The 24,898-nt window shown below is 42.1% G+C and overlaps 2 protein-coding genes across 3 annotated transcripts; one reads left to right on the top strand and one right to left on the bottom strand.

Moving 5' to 3' along the window:
- Positions 1-1,933: 1,933 nt before the first annotated feature.
- LOC311128073 (scavenger receptor class F member 2-like) lies at positions 1,934-10,573 on the bottom strand. Of its 2 annotated transcripts, none has more exons than XM_084160031.1 (11): positions 10,277-10,573; positions 9,785-9,843; positions 9,540-9,641; positions 8,418-8,937; positions 7,783-8,001; positions 7,528-7,656; positions 7,298-7,401; positions 5,188-5,302; positions 4,969-5,072; positions 4,308-4,457; positions 1,934-3,357 (listed from the first exon to the last, which is right to left on the bottom strand). In XM_084160031.1, the coding sequence occupies exons 1-11, from the start codon at positions 10,381-10,383 to the stop codon at positions 2,264-2,266; spliced, it is 2,703 nt and encodes a 900-aa protein (XP_084016157.1). In that variant the 5' UTR covers positions 10,384-10,573; the 3' UTR covers positions 1,934-2,263. The 2 variants fall into 2 exon arrangements, with proteins under 2 accessions (XP_084016157.1, XP_084016156.1); XM_084160030.1 differs by having other exon boundaries at positions 1,934-3,360; positions 10,277-10,480.
- Positions 10,574-13,507: 2,934 nt separating this feature from the next.
- Positions 13,508-24,759, top strand: LOC311127960 (proline dehydrogenase 1, mitochondrial-like). Its single transcript, XM_084159864.1, has 14 exons — positions 13,508-13,971; positions 15,326-15,534; positions 18,808-18,842; positions 19,729-19,878; positions 20,070-20,134; positions 20,260-20,376; positions 20,586-20,665; positions 20,786-20,867; positions 21,127-21,219; positions 21,841-21,987; positions 22,461-22,636; positions 22,906-23,004; positions 23,245-23,333; positions 23,749-24,759. Exons 1-14 carry the CDS (start codon positions 13,621-13,623, stop codon positions 23,937-23,939), a joined length of 1,884 nt encoding a protein of 627 aa, XP_084015990.1. The 5' UTR covers positions 13,508-13,620; the 3' UTR covers positions 23,940-24,759.
- Positions 24,760-24,898: the final 139 nt, after the last annotated feature.

Genomic DNA, 24,898 nt, shown 5'->3' with positions numbered 1-24,898 from the left:
CTTGGCCTCCGACCGCAAGGCACTACAGAGGGTAGTGCGTACGGCCCAGTACATCACTGGGGCCAAGCTTCCTGCCATCCAGGACCTCTATACCAGGCGGTGTCAGAGGAAGGCCCTCAAAATTGTCAAAGACTCCAGCCACCCTAGTCATAGACTGTTCTCTCTGCTACCGCACGGCAAGCGGTACCGGAGTGCCAAGTCTAGGTCCAAAAGACTTCTCAACAGCTTCTACCCCCAAGCCATAAGACTCCTCAACAGCTAATCATGGCTACCCGGACTATTTGCACTGCCCCCCCACCCCATCCTTTTTACGCTGCTGCTACTCTGTTAATTATTTATGCATAGTCACTTTAACTCTACCCACATGTACATATTACCTCAACTACCTCAACTAGCCGGTGCCCCCGCACATTGACTCTGCAACGGTACCCCCCTGTATATATAGCCTCCCTACTGTCACTTTATTTTACTTCTGCTCTTTTTTTTCTCAACACTTTTTGTTGTTGTTGTTTTATTTAATGCACTGTTGGTTAAGGGCTGTAAGTAAGCATTTCACTGTAATGTCTGCACCTGTTGTATTCGGCGCATGTGACCAATAAAATTTGATTTGATTTTGATTTGATTTTGATTTGACTAAATACTTTTTTTCCCCACTGTATTTGACTTGAGCCCATTTTAGTTGCATAATGAGTCTGTTTAAAATTGCATAATCTGCTTATTAGTAGTAATAATTTGTTATTGGTTAGGATGTTGGAGCCGGAGAGTGTTATTGCAGCGACAAAGGGTAGTACAGAAAGTGTCCATGTCCACATATGTTATTGCTGTATATTCATATTTCTAAGGAGGTAGGTAAAGAGCCACAGCCGGGTCTCAGTTCCTGGTAAGGTCAGGCAAGTTTCTGTGGAACTAGGGCAGGGAGAGACGTGGAGTTCAACATCAAATTAAAACCATATTTAGGTAACAACTTATGTTTGTTACTGAGACCAAGGTGTCCAATTAGGTCATACTGATATTTAGGCATTATCATTAGGTTTTCTGCTTTGCTTAGCAGAAAATATTTGCTTTTTTCCTCAACTCGTAAATGTTTTTCCAGCGATGTAATGGCTACAAGATGTTAATGCTTTCATAGGGTGTCTCTATGGTAACCACTGTCTCCCAAGAGGATTCTGGGACAGGATTGAGTTGGTGGTTGCTTCTCAAGGCCTGGTATTCAGACACAGACCAAGCTCCAGGGAGATGTTTAAACAGGCAGTCAAAACGTAATTCTAGTCCCCTTCCCACAACTAGGCCCCATCCTTTTTCCACAGTAAAACTTATAGAATTAAATAATGATGTATAGGCGCCTATGCATGCAGCAATGCACACAGTCATGTCTTGAAAGCATGTTGGAGCCTCTATCAATGCGTTCATTATGATCTACCTTTCACAACAAGGCAGCTGGTCTGTGTGGACATACAGTATTATTTCAAGTGATCTGCAAATCTTACAATGTTACTTACTTACTTACTGTGTTACTTATTTATGTTTAATAACAACTTATTTTCAGGACCTTGCTGCTCCTAAATGTGTCTTTGCTTTGTCTGTGACTCCTGATAGCAAAGGGAGAGATGTTCCTGTCTAAGCAGGTCACATCATGGATTCTGGACGACCGGTACCAACAGTCTGGATTCAATTAAACACCATATGATCTTCTGTAGCCTTTACAGCTGCCTCAAAGTCTACCATTCCCCCAACAAACTGCACACACACAACTGTAGCACATGTGTCAGACAGCCACAGGGCGCTCTACACAGACCCCAGACTGTTCCACCATCAATACGCCACACCTCTTGTTTGTCTGAGGTCCTGTCGTGGCTTCACAGTTCTGGGCAGTGGGATCGACTATCCAACTTAAAACATTTAGTAGATGTAGGAGATGCAAAATCGAGATTTTGGGGTGTTTGGTTTATTCAATATGAACAAAATAGGAAATGAGTAAAATAACGAGGGTTGGTAAATAAGTATTCTGATGTCTTAGCACTTTTACTAATATATTGATTTTAAAAGTAACTAAAGTGAAGGAATATAAAAAGTTAAAATATAAAGAATACTGCATTGTATCATAACATTTCTCAAGATCAAAAACATCCACCGAAGGGAAAAGATTCCATCGTTATTCAATTTGGTGCAAAATACAATGAAACGTGTTCAATAAATTCTTTCAAGCATCACAACATGTGCGTCATTGTTTTCCCAGAATTGAGAAACATCAAGACTGGCCATGCTAATTTGCAGCCTTTGGTGGCATCACTGCAACCTTTGGAGTAGTAGTCTGTATTTTTGAGTCTACATTACCTTCCTTGCTCTTTTTTCGAGGAGGCTTTTTCATTGGGGTCTTATTTTTGGGCTCTCCCTTATCTGATCTGCTTTCAGAGTTGTTAGAGTCTTGTTTCTCTGGGCTTTTGGCTTCTTTAGATGGAGTATCTGGCAGAGGCTTCTGTGAGCTGGCGGATGTGGGAAGCAAAGCCTTTCCAGCTCCAGGCTGGGTGCCCGAGGTCTTTTGGGGCGGGGTGGGCTTCTTTCTCTGGGCCTGGAAGTGAGACAGGCTCTCCTCACAGCTGCCGGCCTCACTCCTGTTCAGGCTCTGAGTCTTCTCCTTCAGCTGAGCAGTTAAGAGGGAGGCTACCTCAGAGTGTATGTTCGGTTGGTTAACCTCCCTGTTTAGGGATAAGCTGGGGCTCTTCTCTGGGGACTCTTTGGGGATTGCAGTTTTCCGGAAGTTGCCCATTTTCCTGAGGACACTCTGCACTGCCCCGTTGATGTGCTCTATCTGCAACCGACCTGGTCTGCTTTTATTTGGCTTCTTCTCACCTATGGAGCTGGCCCCATCTGTACCTGCAGACTCGGGGGCGTTGGGAGTTTGATGCTTGCTGGCTTTCTTTCTGGAACAAATGTTATCCTCAGCCACAGTCTCTTCCTTACTTATCTGATTCTGATTTGGCCCAGGAGATGCATGGATCCAGGAGAGCTTGGGCTTGGTGGAGGGGTCTGGTGGCTGTGGTTTAACCCTCTCAGCAGCTATAGGCTTCCCATTATCTTTGACATTGTTTGACCCTCTATTGTTCTCTGGCTCCTTGCTGGACTGCTGGGGTGGCTGAGGGGCAGAGGCCCTGAGGCGGAGGGTGCTGGTGGCTGACTCTGTGCCACTGCAGGAGCCCTCACTCTCTGATAACTTCTGGAGTGGCAGCTCACTGGTGTTAACTGAGGCCTGCTCAGTCATATCCATGTCCTCCGGCAACGTGTCTACCTCAGGGATATCATTATCAGCTAGTACTGTAGTCTCTGTTGTGTTGATTCTGTCCCATTTCTTTTTGTTCTCTTCTTAGAGAGAGAGGGGGGAGGAGAGAGGAGAGGGAGAGAGAGGGGAGAGAGGAGAGGGAGAGAGAGGGGGGAGAGAGAGAGAGAGGGGGGAGAGAGAGAGAGGGGGGAGAGAGAGAGAGGGGGGGAGAGAGAGAGAGGGGAGGGGGGAGAGAGAGGGGAGAGAGAGAGCGGGGGAGGGGAGGGGAGGGGAGAGGAGAGGGGAGGAGGGGGAGGGGGGAGAGAGAGAGGGGGGAGAGGGGAGGAGGGGGAGGGGGAGGGGGAGGGGGAGGGGGGGGAAGAGATTCAAACGTCAATTTTTATTCAATTAAATAAAAAATAAGCAGAATCAGACTCCCTTTCAGTTCTAAAGATGTTGAGGAAATAAATACACATGCTTTGGAAATGTTTTAAATGCTGGATTTCCTATTAGTAAAATTTTCCTGTTTATGCTTACTTTTGAAACTTTAATTGGATGATATGGCAGCAGATTAGGCAGTGTATTTAGGGCAGATCAGTATAATTATGATCTGTCAAGAACTGTAGTTTACGCAGTCATACCCTCTGGATCTTACACAGGATATGACACAGGATATGACTATGCAGCAGTTGTTTGGACAAAAATCAAGTCATTGCAGAAAATCGGTGAATCATACAAAAAAAACATTGTGTGCAATCAAGGACTCAACATCACCTCATAATGTTCTGTCATTCCAAAATGCTATCTTGTTTTTGGAATGACATTCCCATCATTATCGGAGCTGAATGTTAAAAATGCAACCTTCATTCACATATTTTCTTCATGATGAGTTCAACAATAATTTGCCTTAACAAATTCCCATCACCTGCAGAAATTAAGATTCTAGGATAGACAGGTGTGACTGTCACAGACAGAACAGACAGAGGGTTTTTTAATGCAGCACTCACTATCATGCAGGATTGACAGGGAAGATTTAGTCTGGGACACTCACCGTCAGGCACAGCATAGACATGTCCATCCTCTGTGGTCTCTACGGAAGAGAAGGAGGCTCGGGATGACCCGGAGGGGGTGGGTTGCTCCACTGCAGAGGGGGGCTCAATGAAACTACAGTTGAAAGTATTCTCAGGGTCATGGTGGGACACTGTGGAGAACAGAAACAGAGCAAGCACTTAGCCTCTTACCGTTAGAACCTACATTCACTAAAGCTTTGAACTTATTTGTTGACAACAATAATCATTCACTGCATTTCATGTCCCTTCAAATAAATTGTTTTACACCTGGGACCAGCCCAAACGTTCTCCCTTCTGTCCCACCAGCCCCACTGCCCCTGTTCCAGTAGAGAGACATTGCAGGTTAGGATAATTTTTGCCACTTCCTGTCGGTGGTCCAGAGGGGCCCTCGATGGAATGTAGGGAAATGGGGAGGGTGAAAAGGGGGGAAGCAGGACGCTGTTTAAGTATGGTTTTAAACAGACGCTGAGTTCACTGTCACAGCCATTCAGAGAGCAAGCAAAGCAAAAAACCAAGGAGCAGGGATGCTACTTTGATTTTGGAGAGAACTGTCTTTGGGTATTGGGCTGGTTTATCATCAATCATGAGAACATGGTGAAAACATACATTAACATTCATAGAGTTTGTGCAGGTAGGACCTACCAACAACTTTGGGTAGCTTCTGCCGTCTCAGTGGGATACGAGGAAGTTTAGAGCTGATTCGTGTGAACCCTCCACATAGTCTTCTTTTGGACATTTTCTCAGGGCTAAACGCAATCAACAGAGAAACAAAATAAGCTGTGAAGTATAAGTTTAACTCCAACCAATGTGACAATATATTTATGATGTACTGTTCCCAATACAAACAACAATCATTCTTACTCATTCTGTTTGTTCTGTCTGCAGACACAGCAGCAACACAGCAAGGAGAGGAGCAGGAGGAGGAGACAGGTGACCAGCACCCCTGCTGCCATCACACCCATCCTCTGGTTAGGCTCTGTTCAAAGAGCAGAGGTCATACATCTGTCTCACATGCCACAGAATAGACTCTATTTTAAAAAGAAATCTCTGCCATGTGTGTTTTTATGGCAGACATACAGTTGAAGTCGGAAGTTTACATACACTTAGGTTGGAGGCATTAAAACTCTTGTTAACAAACTATTTTTTAATTTTTTTTATATAACCTTTATTTAACCAGGTAAGCCAGTTGAGAACACGTTCTCATTTACAACTGCGACCTGGCCAAGATAAAGCAAAGCAGTGCGATAAAAACAACAACACAGAGTTACATATGGGGTAAACAAAACATAAAGTCAAAAATACAACAGAAAAAAAATATATATATATACTATCGTTTTGGCAAGTCGGTTAGGACATCTACTTTGTGCATGACACAAGTAATTTTTCCAACAATTGTTTACAGACAGATTATTTCACTTATAATTCACTGTATCACAATTCCAGTGGGTCAGAAGTTTACATACACTAAGTTGACTGTGCCTTTTAAACAGCATGGAAAATTCCAGAAAATGATGTCATGGCTTTAGAAGCTTCTGATAGGCTAATTGGCATCATTTGAGTCAATTGGAGGTGTACCTGTGGATGTATTTCAAGGCCTACCTTCAAACTCAGTGCCTCTTTGCTTGACATCATGGGAAAATCAAAAGAAATCAGCCAAGACCTCAGAAGAAAATGGTAGACCTCCACAAGTCTGGATCATCCTTGGGAGTCATTTCCAAACGCCTGAAGGTACCACGTTTATCTGTACAAACAATAGTACGCAAGTATAAACACCATGGGACCACGCAGCCGTCATACCGCTCAGGAAGGAGACGCGTTCTGTCTCCTAGAGATGAACGTACTTTGGTACGAAAAGTGCAAATCAATCCCAGAACAACAGCAAAGGACCTTGTGAAGATGCTGGAGGAAACAGGTACAAAAGTATTTATATCCACAGTAAAACGAGTCCTATATCGACATAACCTGAAAGGCCGCTCAGCAAGGAAGAAGCCACTGCTCCAAAACCGCCATAAAAAAGCCAGACTACAGTTTGCAACTGCACATGGGGACAAAGATTGTACTTGTTGGAGAAATGTCCTCTGGTCCGATGAAATAAAAATAGAACTGATTGGCCATAATGACCATCGTTATGTTTGGAGGAAAAAGGGGGTTGCTTGCAAGCCGAAGAACACCATCCCAACCGTGAAGCACAGGGGTGGCAGCATCATGCTGTGGGGGTGCTTTGCTGCAGGAGGGACTGGTGCACTTCACAAAATAAATGGCATCATGAGGAAGGAAAATTATGTGGATATATTGAAGCAACATCTCAAGACATTAGTCAGGAAGTTAAAGCTTGGTCGCAAATGGGTCTTCCAGATGGACAATGATCCCAAGCATACTTCCAAAGTTGTGGCAAAATGGCATAAGGACAACAAAGTCAAGGTATTGGAGTGGCCATCACAAAGCCCTGACCTCAATCCTATAGAGCATTTGTGGGCAGAACTGAAAAAGCATGTGCGAGCAAGGAGGCCTACAAACCTGACTCAGTTACACCAGCTCTGTCAGGAGGAATGGGCCAAAATTCACCCAAATTATTGTGGGAAGCTTGTGGAAGGCTACCCAACACATTTGACCCAAGTTAAACAATTTAAAGGCAATGCTACCAAATACTAATTGAGTGTATGTAAACTTCTGACCCACTGGGAATGTGATGAAAGAAATAAAAGCTGAAATAAATCATTCCCTCTACTATTATTCTGACATTTCACATTCTTAAAATAAAGTTGTGATCCTAACTGACCTAAGACAGGGAATTTGTACTAGGATTAAATGTCAGGAATTGTGAAAAATGTAGTTTAAATGTATTTGGCTAAGGTGTATGTAAACTTCCGACTTCAAATGCATGTTACCAATAAGCTCTCTGGAAAAAGAATACATTACACTTTTTTTCCCTCATCACATTAGATAAGTCTGTTTTAGGAAAGGTTCTTACGTAGGTTACATGCTCCAGTCACTATGTTGCAGTTGTTGTCATGGCAGGAACAGGTCTGGGTACAGTTAAGCCCATACTGACCCGCTGAACAGGTCACATTACAGCTGCATAGGAAAGAGTGGCAAATTTATTTGCCTGAGATTTCAAAATTGGTCTCGACACCATCCATATTACATTCTCTATTTATTACATTCAATTACATTTTTGCATGTAAAATGTTTTGCACTCACTAGGCACCAGAGAAGCCGGGATCACAGAGACAATTTCCTGTGGCGAAGTGACACATCCCATTGAAGCAGCTGTTGCAGTCATTGACACAGTTCTCTCCATAGGTTCCATTTGGGCACTTGACCTCACATCTGTGAAGACACAAATGGTTGAAGATCACACACAAACTTAGAGGTGATATAATTATATTTTATTTTCTTATCTATATTTGATTAGAGATGACGAATGTGATCGGAAGCTCATAATCATATTCCTACCGATCACCCATCCAACCAGGGTTGCAGTGGGGGCATTTGCCGTTGATGCGGTTGCAGAAGTGTCCGTCTTTGCAGGATGAGCAAACGTCCTTGCAGTTTTCACCAAAGAACCCAGGGGTACACATCTGGTCACACCTGGTGCCATTCCAACCGCTTTCACATGCGATGCAACGTCCCTCTGCCACCTTGCAGGGCTGCTGGCCTTTACAGCGACCACACCTGGAAGAACGGTAAGACCAAGTCCTCAGTAACATTGTAACAAAACATGAATAGCATGGACTAACTAAATTCATTACAGTCACATTCATGCTAGAATAGTGTTTCCAAATGGTTGGTTCCCTCTTCTAGATCCTTTCAACCGATGCTAGTTTCCTTGTGGCTAGAAACTGGCTTGTGACAAGATATTATTTTTGTTTGCCAACAGCTTCAGTTGGCCAAACTCTTTAGGTGTGTCACAGCTCAAAACAGTTTGTAAACCACATTAGATTTGCCAGCTTCACCACATGGTTACCACAATGGGCACCGTACAGCAGACTGAAAGAGCAAAGACGTATGTCTTATCCAGCTAAATAACCTATGTGGCTACCAGAGTGGTTCCAAGTAAGTCATCTTTGTCCAACACAGCTGTCACACACCTGTTTCTGCAATTTTGTCCGTAGAATCCAGCTGGACACGGCTCCCTACAGAACTTCCCTCTGAATCCTGGCCTGCAGGTGCACGATCCATCCGCCTGGTTACAGCGTCCATGGACACACTGGCACATGCGCTCGCAGTGAATACCCCACAGACGATCTCGACACTTGCAGCGGCCGGTGAGCTGGTCACACGGAGAGCCGTTGCAGACACACTGGGCACCGCAGCTCCTCCCATACCAGCCGGGGTTGCAGTGGCACTGACCTGTCCCCACGTCACACACAGAGTTGACGCTGCAGTAACAGTTGTTGGAGCACTGAGGGCCCCAGAAGCCTGCGTAGCACGTACAAGCACCTGTCTCCTGGTTGCATTGGCCCTTCTGGCAGCCACAGGCTCGCTCACAGTTTGGCCCCCAGCGATTAGGGTTACAGGTGCAGGCCCCAGTGACATCATCGCACCTCCCGTTGGGATGGCAATCACACTTACCCTTGCAGTCAGGCCCCCAGAACTCAGACGGACATTCTACAGGGAGGATGAAAGGAAAATATGGGTCAACAATGAGATCATTTGTGCACTAAGTTCTCTGGACGTAGGCTACGTAGTTCTGAGAAGTAGGCTACCTGGACTGGCTGTATGTGAAAATGACTGCAGTGTTAACACACTGACACTACCTTTCACAGGAATTTATGCTTTAAATAAATGGCAAAATTACATTTAAAGGGGCAATCTGCAATTGCTACATCCATTTTTCTTTACGTATAAATTAATTATATGTACCCATTGATTCTTGAAGTATATAACTAATTAATGCCTCATGAGCTTAGTTCAACTGTTGTATCCCATCAGAACCCAAAATATAAGCCTATTTTACTCCAATGTTTGTAAACAAAGTAAATGTTAACAAACACTATATAGCCTCAAAACATGATTTAAACTATAATTTTGATATCATGGATGGTTAGTACTTGCATCCATAGCTGTGTCTATGAATTTGAGAGTGGTTACATTTCTCCTGCCCCATCCCTCAGCTTTTACCCTTAACAGGGACAGGGAGGTCACTTTGTTTCAACTGCTGATTGCTGCTTTAAGGATAGCTGTGAGTGAGGAACAGGGAACTAACTTACTTGTATCACAAGTGGCTCCAAAATAACCATGACGACAGCGGCATTCGTTGGGTCGCACACAAACTTCATTCTCTTTGCAGGTGAAGTTACCCTCACAAATTGCTGAAGAAAAACCATTGGGCAAGTTAGTTCGCAATAAATAATTGTGCTTTTAGAAATGAAAGGGAAAAATGGCTTGGGAGTCTACTCCCAATTATCTGATTCAGGTTTGTGGAATGGGATAATAGAGGCTTTCCAGTACTCACGTATTAAGCACTCATCTCCTTGCTGTGCCCAGCCACTACAGCATTGGAGCCTGTCAGATCTGGGAGGGGGAAAAAAACATTAGTTATTATGGAAATCATCTGTATTTGATTTATAGAAACTAACGTAATTGAACTCCTTCCATCCAAACTAATATTATGATCACATTTCAGTCATGACAAATGGACTAATACATTTAAATCCTGAACATTATCCTAATCACATTCAGATGCAAATCGGTCAATGCATTCATAATGCAGGGAATTACTGGCACAACGAACCAGTGTAGCAGTAGACTAAATAAGCAGAGATCTGAGGAAGGTTATCTGTGTATAGAAGGGCTTGGGTATTCAGAAAATCTCAAACTTTAACATATCTAAAACAATTGAATGCATGTTTATCTTCCTTCACTGACATGAATCAGGCTACTGTAATAGTTTTGTCCATCAATTTCAAGCCTAAAACTTTTTTTTAACTGGCACACAATGACTTACCCAGCTTTGCATACATTTCTACCTCTGGGATTTAGTTCTTGGCTGTAAGTCCAACAACAGAAGACACGTAGAAGCACAATGACTAAGACATATCTCGTTGTTTCCATGTTGTGATGAACAGCATCCCTCCAAGGGCTTTCCAGTGGAAATATGTCTGACTTTCTTCCAAAAAGCACATAAAATATTTTCCTGTGTTGTCCAAAAAGTTACCCATCCAGAGGGTGGCGTTATACAGTAGTAAATTAAGTTGCCTACCGGTAGGTTGTTAGCCTAAAGTCTGTTCTGCAAATTCAGTATGAAGAGGTAATGGCAACAAGTTGTAAACCTCGCTGGGACCTCCCCACAGAACCAACATCACCACAGACTGCAGAAAACTCCCCACCCCCAGTAAAACCGACTACCATATGAAAACATTATCAGTTACAGAGCAGATTTAGCACTTAGTCAATGGCACCCTCTGTTGTTGACAATAGGAAGCTGCACATAGTGCCTCACAGTACACACACACTCTCTCTCTACAGATGGACTATCTAAATAAAGTGTTACCGAACAATTTGAGAGAGAGAACTTGACACAAAGGACATGATTCTGTTCTGTTGGATATGCTTTATGTATTTTCTGTGTCTATTATGGTCGGATGAATGACAACTAGTTCAACATTTCTTCAGGCCATGTAGGCATATGTATTGACTTGGGTGAAGTGTTATCTTCTCAAACAGAAGCTGAACATAAAACCTTTATGACTGCATGGTTGTAAAACTCTGGCTCTCAGACAGTATTAAGGTGTAGGATAAGCTCATCGATTGCTGTATTTTCAGACAGAAGCCATCAGGCAAACACACTAGCACACCTTGCCAATAGGCTTAACCCACTGAGTTGATAGTATAATGCTAGTCTGGATATATATATACACACACACACACACACACACACACACACACATATATATATATATATATATATATATATATATATATATATGTATATGTGTGTGTACATATATATATATATATATATATATATATATATATATGTATATGTGTGTGTGTTTATATATATATATATACATGTATATATGTGTGTGTATATATATATATACATGTATATATGTATATGTGTATATATATATATATATGTATATGTATGTATATATATGTATATGTATATGTATATATGTGTGTGTATATATATATATATATATATATACATGTATATATGTATATGTGTATATATATATATATATGTATATGTATGTATATATATATATGTGTGTGTGTATATATATATATATATGTATAGAGACAGAATAACAACAAAATAATCCAGAAAAAACGCATGTCAAAAATGTTATAAATTGATTTGCATTTTAATGAGGGAAATAAGTATTTGACCCCCTCTCAATCAGAAAGATTTCTGGCTCCCAGGTGTCTTTTATACAGGCAACGAGCTGAGATTAGGCTATATATATATATATATGTATATGTGTGTATATATATATATATATATATACAGCTCTGGAAAAAATTAAGAGACCACTGCAAATTTTCCTTAAATCAGCATCTCTACATGTATGACAGCCATTCCATTCCAGTGTCTGTTGAATTCCAACACAGGCACACCTCATTCTACTGAATTAGGTACTGATTAGGTGATCACCTGAACCAAATGTTATTTAACGAGGAAAAGTATAAAAACCACTGCTGTGGTCATCACTTTCCTCTTGCAATAGGACCAGCTGGATGGCAAAAACAGTGCTAATAGTACCTCAAAAGTAATATTAATCATAAAATAACTATTGACCATGCCGAAAGTTTTGAGTGAGGAAAAGAAGGGTTCAATTCTGGCTTTACTGGCAGAGGGATACAGTGAGCGTCAGGTTGCTTCCATCCTTAAAATGTCAAAGACGGCGGTTCATAAGAACAAGGTCAAGCAGCAGCCATTGGGGACAACAAAGCTACAGCCCGGCAGAGGGCGAAAACGACTCTCTACTGACCGGGATGACCGCCAACTCATTCGAATGTCACTCAACAACCGTAGGATGACATCAAGTGACCTACAAAAAGAATGCAAACGGCAGCTGGGGTGAAGTGCACGACGAGGACGGTTCGAAACAGGCTCCTAGGGGCAGGGCTGAAGTCGTGCAAAGCTAGAAAAAAGCCCTTCATCAATGAGAAGCAAAGAAGAGCCAGGCTGAGGTTTGCAAAAGACCATAATGATCGGACCGTAGAGGACTGGAGTAAGGTCATCTTCTCTGATGAGTCAAATTTTCAGCTTTGCCCAACACCTCGTCGTCTAATGGTTAGATGGAGACCTGGAGAGGCCTACAAGCCACAGTGTCTCGCACCCACTGTGAAATTTGGTGGAGGATCGGTGATGATCTAGGGGTGCTTCAGCAAGGCTGGAATCAGGCAGATTTGTCTTTGTGAAGGACGCATGCCACATACAAGGTTGTCCTGGAAGAAAACTTGCTTCCTTTTGCTCTGACATTGTTCCCCAACTCTGAGGATTGGTTTTTCCAGCAGGACAATGCTCCATGCCACAAAGCCAGGTCAATCAAGGTGTGGATGGAGGACCACCAGATCAAGACCCTGTCATGGCCAGCCCAATCTCCAGACCTGAACCCGATTGAAAACTTCTAGAATGTGATCAAGAGGAAGATGGATGGTCACAAGCCATTAAACAAAGCCGAGCTGCTTGAATTTTTGCGCCAGGCGTGGCATAAAGTCACTCAACATCAATGTGAAAGCTATTGGTATCATGAAAATGTATGCGCTCACTAACTGTAAATCGGTCTGGATAAGAGCGTCTGCTAAATGACTAAACATTTTAAAGCGGCATGTAGCTTAGTGGTTAAGAGCGTTGTGCCAGTAACCGAAAGGTCGCTGGTTCTAATCACCGAGCCGACTACGTGAAAAATCTGTCGATGTGCCCTTGAGCAAGGCACTTAACCCTAATTGCTCCTGTAAATCGCTCTGGATAAGAGCGTCTGCTAAATGACTAAAATTTTATAATTTCCTAGTTCATGAACCTAAATTTGACAAGTCTTTATAAGATGTATGTTTCAACAACCCATATTTCACCTTTGATTTGATTTCTTATGAAGGACATGCTGTAGCCTTAATATTTGCAGAATAACAGTTTGGAGGGGGAGTTCCTCATAACACTGAGTTCATGCCAGATGCGTCAGAGTAGGAGTGCCGACTACTAGTAGGCGGTCCTTGGGTTCTAAATAGTGCGCGCGCGCACCAATTCTGTCAGTCTAGCCACGAACTAAAAGGGATATAACCACGCGCCCTCTAACACAAGAAACCGGTTTTCTAACTGCTTTAAATACAGCTAAACTAATGTCGTACACTAAAGTAGTACCAGCTCTAGTCAGGGCAAATTCTGACAACATCAAGAGAATATGCTTGTCTCAGGGGAGATTTCGGTCCACGGTCGCATCCACGAAACGTAAGGAGGTTGAAGGAGGGAAAGAAGAGCAGCAAGTTGATGAGTGCACCGTGGTGAAAGCTGTTCAAGCTGACCTCATCAGCCAAACAAAAAATAACACCGATGCTCAAAAACAGAAGATCGCAATCGACTTTGATAATACGCATGAAGCATATAAAAGTAAAAATAACATTGAGCTGCTTAGAAGTCTGTTGGTCTTCAAGCTTTGCACATTCGACTTCCTCGTTGACAAGAACAAGGAGGTACGGATATTATTTTGATGAGATTGTTTTTGTTACATTGTGGTTAGTAGTAGGTGTGGTTAGTAGAACTATGATACAAGCGATAACATTTTTGACTGTTAAATAGACATTATTAAACATTCATGCGGAAAAACAAGAACAGCTTGTTAACAAGGGTCCAAGGGATTCTCACAGTGAAAAAGTTCCAATTCACTACTTTCATTCATTTGCTCTGCCCTCATATTTTAATTTGCTTGACGCGCGACCCACGTGACTACATAGCGCGCAAGTCAAGGATGTTGAGAGGCTGGGCCCAATTTTGGTTTTAGAAGTGGGGGGAACATTTTTTATTTCTTTTTAATCCAGTCAGATAAACACTCCAAATAGCCTACCCGGCTGCTCGGAGGCGTCCGCATGGTCCTAAAGCATGTTCACTCCATCCCCAGTTAAAGTTGCGCCCCTGGAGACTACTCATATTTAGCCTCACATTGAAGTGTTTTACCATTTTTATTTTAAGGACAACCAGGGCTACAGGTAGAACACAAAACAATTTGACATAAACAGTTGCATTCATGAGTTTTATTGACAAATGTCAATATCTAAATAAGGTCCGCCAAGCAAAAACCTGATTAAAAAAAAAATCATTTATAAGAATGCTGTAAATACAGAAATTGTTTGCTCAGTGGGAAATGAAGATCCAACTAGTAAGTGACAACTGTGTGGAGTTTGTGACAGCAACTATGTGAGATTATTACAGTATTATAGACACTATGTCCTGGGATTTCCTATAGTCTTCTAATTATTGTGTGGCTTGTGAGGTCGTAATAGTTTGCAGTTCAAACCGTTCGGACTTTACAGATGTTTTTGTGAGAAGAACCGTCTTCGGGATCCGGCCTTGTCTCAAACACCGCTGTAGCTCAGCCCTCATTAATTGCACAAGTCTGTAGCACAGAGACACAATGTTTAAAAGGGTTTGGAAGCACTAAATCACGCTGGCGTGATTGTGGGACAAAGCGTTTCCTGACATTTCCAGGTGTACAAGTAGCCTAGGCTATCATACCATTTGCATTGAATTTTGTGACTGAAAGTTAAATGTGCATTGCACATGAACCTAAGTCAAACGGTGGTGGTTTTCTCAGATCAGGTCCTGGGTGGATACAATTAATAGGCCGGGACGATACCAGTATCTCGATACTCGTTAGCATCGTGGCAAGGAAACAAAACATGAAGCAGATTTAACTTCTAGGAAAACAGCCCTAATGTTGGAAACAAACAATTGTGTTGTCATCCAGAGTCACATTTATGTATTTTCCAAGTTATAGCTCACAATACTTTACATGGGTCTAACTCCGTTGATTATTTGCTCTGTCCTCAGTTGATGGACCTCAGCAAGAAGGTGTTTGGCAAGCGGTTGTTTGAGAGGCTGATGAAGATGACGTTCTACGGGCAGTTTGTGGCTGGGGAGGACCACAACTCCATCAAGCCTCTGATCCATAAGAACCAGGCCTTTGGTGTGGGGTCAGTCCTGGATTACAGTGTGGAGGAGGACCTGACCCAGGAGGAGGCAGAGAAGAAGGAGATGGAGTAAGTAGTCTCTGTCATTCCTAGTCTATATCTCACAAACCCGGCCTCTATAACTCTAATAAAGGATATAGGGCTCAACACTTCAAACACAAGCTTCCACATTTTCTAGTTTCATAAGTTATTGATTAGGAATCATTTATTTATTTCTAGCTATGTGCTATAGAGTGAGATGCCTATACTGCTAACTCAGTGGCCACTATGTAAACATGTTATGCAATTGACCTATGGCAAAATGCCACTGTCAAAGTCATCCTATCTGATCCAATACTATTTGCAAAGGTTATGGGTTACAGTTTCATATGTTGCACTTTTCTCAGATTTTAATGTAGGTTCTCCCTGCTATGTCTGTCTCTCTCCCTCTCAAACCCACAGGCCTACTCATGTTTCATATTCATAAAAAGCTGTGTTTACAGCTTCCCACCAGATGTCTTTTTTCATGCATCACTTTCAGTATCTGACGTTGCCCAGCAATACCCAGACACTATTGGTCAGTTCAGACACACCCCTCTCTCCTGATTTGTTGAGCTGAAGGAGCACATTTATTCCAGTCCCTTTTGAGAATGCAGTCACATGAGGTGGATTGAGACAAGCCAGCCTTGTTGGGTAACTTGACGCACTCTTTCGAAGGAGGCCCAGGAAGTGTTATGTAATGTGTTTTGGAAAACAGCCCTCCCATGTTTGGTTAGGGATTTTCTTAGATGGGCTATGCACACACTCAAGCTGAACTAACAGGCGGAATACTGAAGAGGCCCAACTGAATGGTTCCAATTAAAGTGTACATTTGAGGAAGGGGCTTGAGTCCAGCAGAAATAAATTAAATGTTAACATAATATGTTATTATGGTATATTTTGTGTTACAGAACGATTCAGTGATACATACCATTTATGCATACACAGCATGCATTTCGTTATTAAAAACATGTTGCGGTAATCATGTTGTGAACAATATTCTGCTGTCTCCATCAACTCAACCATAAGGAAATGTCCATATATGACAACATTGGGGTCTACAAATCATTGCAAGTTATGGAACAGCCTAGATGGTGCTGTGTACTACGTGGCTCAGTATTTTGGGTTACCCATCAGCCAGCTGCCGCCCTCTCCATCTCCTCCGGTTTGTTCTCATGTAACATCATGATTAGGGAAGGAGATGCTGCATAGCAATGTCTCAGCAACAGGTCAAAGGTGAGCCAGGGGGTGGGGTGGTGGATGGGAATACAGTGAACGGGTTAGTGATACCATCAAAGACAAACTTGGTAACATTCTGGCCTTACCTCATCATTGCTGTGGAACTCTTCACATGAGGAGACTAATTTGCACCTTTAGAGCCAAACTACATTGATGGAATAACACATAACATCCTCTCCTCTCTTGTTAATAATTGAATGTACCAGAGAAAAGGATTACTCATATTCACTGGAATTGTTCACACAAGTAAGGCTTTAACACCCTCCTAATGTGATGATGGTCCGTCCGTACAGGATCAACTTGTTGTGAATTCATCATTGTGGGAGTGTACCAGAGTTCTGGTCAACCTTTTTTTATTAACTTTGGCAAAGGACATGCTTTGATTGACTTTCTGAAGTCTATGGCTTCCAAACCTCCAGACTCAACTAAAGGATGTTCAAATTTCCATTCAGATTGTACAGTCAGCCTGTGCAAATATTTATCTCCAGATAATATTTAGTGATGGTGTAAAAAATTGATAGTTACATATCGCGATATTATTTTGGGAAATTATTATATACACAGAGTATAAAAAAACATTAAGAATACCTGCTTTTTCCATGACATAGACTATCCAGGTGAACACTGTGATCCTTTATTGATGTCACCTGTTAAATCCACTTCAATCAGTGTAGATGAAGGGGAGGAGACTGGTTAAATAAGGATTTTTAAGCCTTGAGACAATTGAGACATGGATTGTGTATATGTGCCATTTTAGAGGGTGAATGGGCAAGACAAAATATTTAAGTGCCTTTGAACGGGGTATGGTTGTAGGTGCCAGGCATACCGGTTTGTGTCAAGAACTGCAACTCTGCTGTTTTTTCATGCTCAACAGTTTCCTTTGTGTATCAAGAATGGTCCACCATCCAAAGGACATCTAGCCAACTTGACACAACTGGGGGAAGCATTGTAGTCAACATGGGCCAGCATCCCTGTGGAAAGCTTTTGACACCTTGGAGATTCCATGCCCCGACGGATTCAGGCGGTTCTGAGTGCAAAAGGGTTGCACAATTCAATATTAGGAAGGTGTTCCTAATGTTTGGTATACTCAATGTAGATATTTGACTCCCAAGTATCGATTGTGAAAAAATAAATAATACAACTCAAATGTGCTGCTGTAGGTAGTGCTTGTCCGCTCCACCTGTGCCAAAACTCCAATATTTTTCATCCTATAGCTTGTTCTCTATCTTCTTTTTAAATAGTGAGCCAACATGTTTTCAGCCCTTTTATTTCCTTGACTGATCAAAACTAGTTTTCTCATGCTCTCTTGTCTCTCTGCAGCAGACATATAGCGAGCAATATGTTTGGGACAGCAAATCGCAATATCGAATCCCAATACATATAGAATCGTGAGAATCGCAATACATATTGTATCGACACCTAAGTATCGTGATCGTATCGTGAGGCCCTAATAACATTGAGCGATGCAGCCACTGAGACAACCAATAGCTCAAAAAAATCAATTCAGTAATGTGCTAATGAAAGATCATTATCCTTCATTTTATTCAAACTTGGATTGTAGAGTTGTGGATCTAGACAGGATCTTACTGGATTAACCTAGGCCATGTGTGATGCACTGAGGTTTTGAAATAGCCCCCCTTGTGACTCACAGTCAGCACTCTTTATCAGAAGTCCACAACAGTACAAGAGATCAAATAGCAGGACATTTGCACTTCTACATAACGTTAGGCCCCCTGTGCTGCCATGCGTACCATATATAGCACAGTCAACATATTGGCAAACTCACTGGATAGGTTGTGAAACGCTGAGCTCAAACTGATATTAACAGCACCTGCATGTGGAGCCTGGCACAAAACGTGATAATCTTTAACGCACGACCTTGAGTTATGAAATTATAACTCATAATACAGTTCAAGACCTCATCTTCCACCTCATCTACTTACTTCAACATGATGTCCAACATCTTATATGGTACTGAACACTTTTACAATTATTATTTGTCGTTATAGTAGTGGTGGCAGACTGGCAGTGATATTAGACCTAGTAGTGTTATGTCATGTTAATTTGATGTTTCATATTTTTCAGCTCCTGTGTGTCTGAAGCTGAGAAAGAAAGTCCAGGTGTGTATTTGTTGATGGAAACTGATAAACAACTGAAAATGAGTTTTCATTTACAATACTTTGATTGACTTAATGTGCACTTAATTTGTTGTAGTGCCAACTAGTGAATACTTCGTAACGCAGGAACATGACTACAGTAAATGTTACTACTTGATAGAAATGTTTTTATTTCTGATGCATCAAGCCATCTGGTTGGTGGAGGTGTGGGGAGTGATAGCAGCGGGGTCACATTGCCAAAATGTCTGTTACTTCAGCAGTGTGCCTGAATGCTAACCTCCTGGGTCTATGCCAGCAGTCATTTAAGGGTTGATATAGGACTCTTACATGAGGTGACATGAGAGTTTGCATGGTTGAGGCAACTGGTTTTATCTGGATTTACTCTGGAGGCTAGGAGAGGGGTTAAGGAGGGCAGGTATGCATGTTAAGTTGGAGAGCAGCTGAAACCCTGGTTCATGTCATGTGTTGCATGTTTTGGGGCCCTGGACTTAAATTTATGTAACGCTCTCTCCCCCCATGTATTATTTTCTGAGTGGCACTAGATATCTAAACATCTATTTTCTTTGACTTCTTTTGACTAATTTTCCACATTCCCAAGAATGATATGGTGTACATATGGGTCAGTATTTGTATTAAAGAAGCACATGCCTGCTCAAGCATGTGTTTATGCTGATATATGCTAAGACTGATGTTCTAAAGAAAAAGATCTTCAGGTATCTGTGCCAAATTAGTCCTGCAGTAGATTATTTAGGTGATGGTGGTGAGGGTCATTCCTATTGACACTAGGCTACTCTCCTGTCCTTTCCTGCCAGTGGTCGGTGTGGCTACTCTAGTCTAGAGGAAAGTCTGGTTGCCTAGATAGATGTCTCATGTTGTCTTCTGACTGTAGGCATTGACCACCGTGAGAAGAAGTACAAGGCCCACCGTCAGTTTGGGGACCGTCGTGGGGGCGTGATCAGTGCCAGGACCTATTTCTATGCTGATGAGGCCAAGTGTGACAACCAAATGGAGACCTTCATGAACTGCATCAAAGCCTCAGGTGAGCACACAATAAAATGCAGTGAATTCATCAATTCATAACATTTTTCTAAACATCCTTGAAAGGTCAAACTCATTGCAGACTCTTTGCAGATGTTATTATATCATGCATAATAGGATTCTTCTGATCTATTTATCAGTGGTGTTATTGCTGCACTAAATATTATGTTTTATCTTTATTATTCCTCTCAGGGGGGGCCTCTGTAGATGGATTTTCTGCCATTAAGATGACTGCCCTGGGCCGCCCACAGTTCCTGGTGAGTAAGACCCTCTGCCTGTTAGACTCTCTCTTTTAGCCCTTGATTTAACATGGGCAGTGATCGTGACAGAGTGCAGCTTTGTTTGTTTGGTTTTATGACCTTTCTGCTGCTCCCCTCTCCAGCTCCAGTTCTCTGAGGTGCTGGTGAAATGGAGGAGGTTCTTCAACCTGTTGGCAGCACAGCAGGGGAAGTCGGGCATGGACGCACTGGAGCAGAAACTGGAACTGGAGCAACTGAAGGTGCGTGTCGCCTAGAGCAACACTCAAAGTAGAGATGTGACTGAGGTCAAGCAGATTCCCAGCTTAAAAAGCAGATTAGCTTCTTTGAGACAAAAACACCTGTGGGGGGGAAAAAAAGGCTAGTGATTCCCTATTTCGTTAATGTTTCATCATTAGTAGCCTAGTTATCAATATTATTAAATTTTTTGAAATCCTTTTGTTTCCCGTAGGAGAGTTTGACTAAGCTGGGTGTTGGAAATAAAGACGACATTGAGAACTGGTTTACTGGAGAGAAACTGGGCTTATCAGGGTAAGCGGTTAAACTCACCTGGAATGCATCATGAGCACACAGACTATCTACTATTCAATGGATAGGATGTGTGTACAGGACTGGATTTGACTTTGAATCTGCCATTTTCATGTTCCCCAGAACAATAGACCTCCTGGACTGGAATAGCTTGATCAACGACAGAACATCGATCTCAAACCTGCTCGTCATTCCCAACTTTGAGGTGAGCTAGCCACATATACATATACACACACACACACACACACACACACATTTACATACCCTTACAATATTTAACATGCAGGTATGCATACTGTATGCTATCCACCTGAATGTGTTTGTACACAAACTCTTGAAGTCCAAGCTCAAATCCATCCATCCATGCAGTGTACATACAGTATATGCATGCATACATGAATGCATTTTGTAGTTCAAGTCAAAGTTTACCCTTAATGAAATGTCAGTTTCCGCTGGTCTTCTAGACTGGTCAGCTGGAGCCTCTGTTGAGGAAGTTCACTGTTGAAGAGGAGAAACAGATGAAGAGGATGCTGCAGAGAGTGGATGTTCTGGCCAAGGTAAGGCGATTCTAGAGTTCAATATAAGGCACTGTTGCCTAACATGGTTTTACAATTGAACAGTTGGTTAACAACAGTATATTGACCTAGCTGGTCACATGGATCATGGGATGCAGTATATCTCAAATTTTACGAGAAACTTATCTTACTCTCTGCCCTGCCTCAGTGAGCAGGCCATACCATTCGTTTATTGGAAATAAACCTTTTGGCAATAGTTTTGTTTGTCAGATTTACTAACTTAAAAAAAGAATAATGCAACTTCAGTAATGTCGTCATTGTTGGGAAAGGTTTGAATTGTAATTACCCTCCTCCAATAGGAGCAAGAGTCTACTACTATGACGTGTTGTATCCAGAGTCTGTCTGTTCTGAAGTGAGTCTCTATAGATAATTACATTATCATGGCTGGACTAAAGGCAACAGTAGATAGCAATGGCCCAAATGCTTCCAAATGCTCAGAAATAGAAAAGAAGGCATAACATGACCACTGAAATGTTTCAAGTGATCCAGACAAATGTCTTCACTTTTGTGTTGAAGTAAAGCACCATTTCTATCCCAGGAGGTACCTAGGGTTAAAGCTCAGCAGGGGTTAACAGAAAGCTGTTGTTGCTTCTCGTATCCCAGCATGCAGTGGACAATGGGGTGAGGCTGATGGTGGACGCTGAGCAGACGTACTTTCAGCCGGCCATCAGCAGACTGACCCTGGAGATGCAGAGGATCTTCAACAGAGAGAAGCCCATCATCTTTAATACCTACCAGTGCTACCTCAAGGTGAGGCCTTGACACCGTTCTCAACACCCCCCATCATCTCTGGTTGTTGTTGTTCATCTGCATTTTTGTCAAGCTCGGGACTGTCGGGACTACATGTACAATCTCATAGATTATGTATGTAGGGAGGCCCTCTATGTATAGACTTGTCGTGCCCCTAGGAATAGAGGACAACCGGTTTCATAAGCCCTTTCATAGTTAACCCATAAAAGCCTTCCATATTTAACCTGTAAAAGACCAACCTACTATAGAAACCTTTTAAACCTGCCATATCCATGTTTATGCTGCATCTTTTTAGTTTTATGATAAGGTGTGTACACATAAACCTGATATGAACATATCAAATGAAAATAACATGACTGTGTTACTAATTTATCCTTTATAAGAGATGTTATGGACACTCAGGTGACTTGAATGGCAAGATTTGTGTTGTTAACCATAGCGTTATATAATTGTGTGACCTATGACTTATACAGGAAGCGTATGACAATGTGTCTGTGGACGTGGAGCTGTCCCGGCGTGAGGGCTGGTACTTTGGGGCCAAGCTGGTTCGCGGCGCCTACATGTACCAGGAGAGGAGCAGAGCGGAGGAAATCGGCTATGAGGACCCCATCAACCCAGATTATGAGGCCACCAACAGAATGTACCACAAGTAAGGCCCCTTACGTGCTCTGGTGTGAAGTTTCCCCTAGGGACAGATCTAGGATCAGCTTCCCTCCCCCAATCCTAACCTTAACCATTAGTGTGGAAAATGCAAAACTGACCTAAGATCAACTTCACCCTACTCCCACTGGCGTTCTATGTGACTTTAGTAAATTGTTATTTACTTGGTTGAATAGGGATATGCATTATGTGATGAAGTCATTATATCAGCTGAATGGATTAGCTGAAGTTCCTGGTCTTTTCCCTGATCCTCTGAAGGTGTTTAGAGTTTGTGTTGGAGGAGATCGACCACAACAGAAAGGCTAATGTCATGGTGGCGTCACACAACGAGGACACTGTCAAATTCACCCTGGAAAAGTAAGGCCAGCCTCTGGGCTTTATTCAAATCAAGAGGCAGTTAGACTAATTTAGGGTAGGACGTGCATCAGCTAGTTAATTTGTACATAAATTTTGTTACACAAAGCACCAAACCAATAGTGACACCACATCATAGAAACCAAATGTATTATATAAATGCTTACATCAGTGAGGTGATGTTTATTATTGAGCAGTGTTATGTTGTTGAATATTTACAACCCATCTGTGTTGTTTCTGCAGGATGAACGAGATGGCTCTGTCCCCCACTGAGAACAAGGTCTATTTTGGACAGCTGCTCGGCATGTGTGACCAGATCAGCTTCCCTCTAGGTACAGTAATATCAACACAGTACTGTAGATTGTTGTTGCATAATCAATGGGTTTATTGGAGTTCAAGATTTATTGATTGGCATTTTAGTCTGAAATTCTGAGAAATCTTAGAGCCTCCATACCACCGACTGAACTATAGATGACTGTGAAACAAACAACAACCTTAGGGTCTCACTCAGTCACCTGATACCATACCATAGCTCTCCTTACACATTTTGTTGTTATATAATATTGCTTTCTATTGATTTGCAAAATTAGTTTAGAAACATAAACGTTTAGACAAAAATACCTCACATGTAATTAAGTTCTAATGTTTTTTTGTGCTCGTGTGAAACGTATTGCCTGTTGTAGTTTCTCCAGTCATGTAACATGTCTCACACTCCCTCTCCATCTCTGTCTCTTTGTCTGAGAATAGGCCAGGCTGGATTCCCAGTGTACAAGTACGTCCCCTACGGCCCAGTCAACGAGGTCATCCCGTACCTGTCTCGCCGTGCCCTGGAGAACCGGGGCTTCATGAAGGGATCCCAGAGGGAGCGCAGCCTGCTGTGGAAGGAGCTCAAACGCAGGCTGCTCAACGGACAGATCCTCTACAAGCCTGTGTACTAACTGAGCTGACTGACTGTCTGGCACACCAGCACTCCGCCCCTTTAAAACATTCCAGTGTCTTAACTGAACCTGCCCTGCGCACAATGGAGGAACCCTAACTGCCACTTAAGTCGAATTTTCACTTAGTCATGCACTGATGTGAATGGGAGACTAAAGTGAAAATTTTACTTACAGTAAGTGGAAGTTAGGATTTACCCCTGTGTCTAGTACTGAGATACAATCCTAATGCCAATTGACCCCCTGTCTCTGCCTTTTTGCTCTATTTATTGCAGCTGAAAATGTCCTTATTATCTATGATAATCCTTATCCACTGCATTTGTCGTGGTACAGTGGCTTAATCAGTGGTCTTTTATGTAAATAACTTAGTGGTCGTATCAGTTTAACTGTAAATTGATTAAACTGTAGTTGACTGTAGATTTTTTCTGGATTTGTTTAGGCACCTATTTAATGTGTCCATTGTCTTTGTGTGTTTCATTTTGTGTTCAGAAATGGTTTGTTTTCTTGTATGTACATGGTCCCGTGTGGCTCAGTTGGTAGAGCATGGCGCTTGCAACGCCAGGGTTGTGGGTTTGATTCCAACGGAGGACAAGTATGAAAAATGTATCTACTCACTACTGTAATTGAATTTACCACAGGTGGACTCCAATCAAGTTGTAGAAACATCTCAAGGATGTTCAATAGAAACAGGATGCAACTGAGCTCAAAATGTGGAACAAAATGGATAAGAGCATCTGCTAAATGACTAAAATGTAAATGTATAATTTTTAGCTAGTAGTTCTGAAAGTAGCGCACACAAATTAAAAGTGGTCCCTGAAAATTGCATATTACGTCACATACAGTGCCATCGGAAAGTATTCAGACCCCTTCCCTTTTTCCACATTTTGTTACGTTACAGCCTTATTCTAAAACGGATTACATTTTTCACATCAATCTACACACAATACCCCATAATGACAAAG

Source organism: Coregonus lavaretus (assembly GCF_964263955.1).
Source record: "Coregonus lavaretus genome assembly, chromosome: 4".
NCBI lineage: Eukaryota > Metazoa > Chordata > Actinopteri > Salmoniformes > Salmonidae > Coregonus > Coregonus lavaretus.
This window is presented reverse-complemented; position numbering and strand designations above follow the sequence as displayed.

What these genes read in the sequence shown, in the direction of transcription:
- LOC311128073 (XM_084160030.1), bottom strand. Translation starts at nt 10,383, where the DNA reads ATGGAAACAACGAGATATGTCTTAGTCATTGTGCTTCTACGTGTCTTC. An exon ending in CCTGGTTGGATGGGTGATCG is followed by an intron (nt 7,657 to 7,782) that starts GTAGGAATATGA and finishes GTGTCTTCACAG; the next exon opens with ATGTGAGGTCAAGTGCCCAA. An exon ending in CCCGGCTTCTCTGGTGCCTA is followed by an intron (nt 7,402 to 7,527) that starts GTGAGTGCAAAA and finishes TTTCCTATGCAG; the next exon opens with CTGTAATGTGACCTGTTCAG.
- LOC311127960 (XM_084159864.1), top strand. Translation starts at nt 13,621, where the DNA reads ATGTCGTACACTAAAGTAGTACCAGCTCTAGTCAGGGCAAATTCTGAC. An exon ending in TCGTTGACAAGAACAAGGAG is followed by an intron (nt 13,972 to 15,325) that starts GTACGGATATTA and finishes CTCTGTCCTCAG; the next exon opens with TTGATGGACCTCAGCAAGAA. An exon ending in TGGAACTGGAGCAACTGAAG is followed by an intron (nt 20,377 to 20,585) that starts GTGCGTGTCGCC and finishes TGTTTCCCGTAG; the next exon opens with GAGAGTTTGACTAAGCTGGG.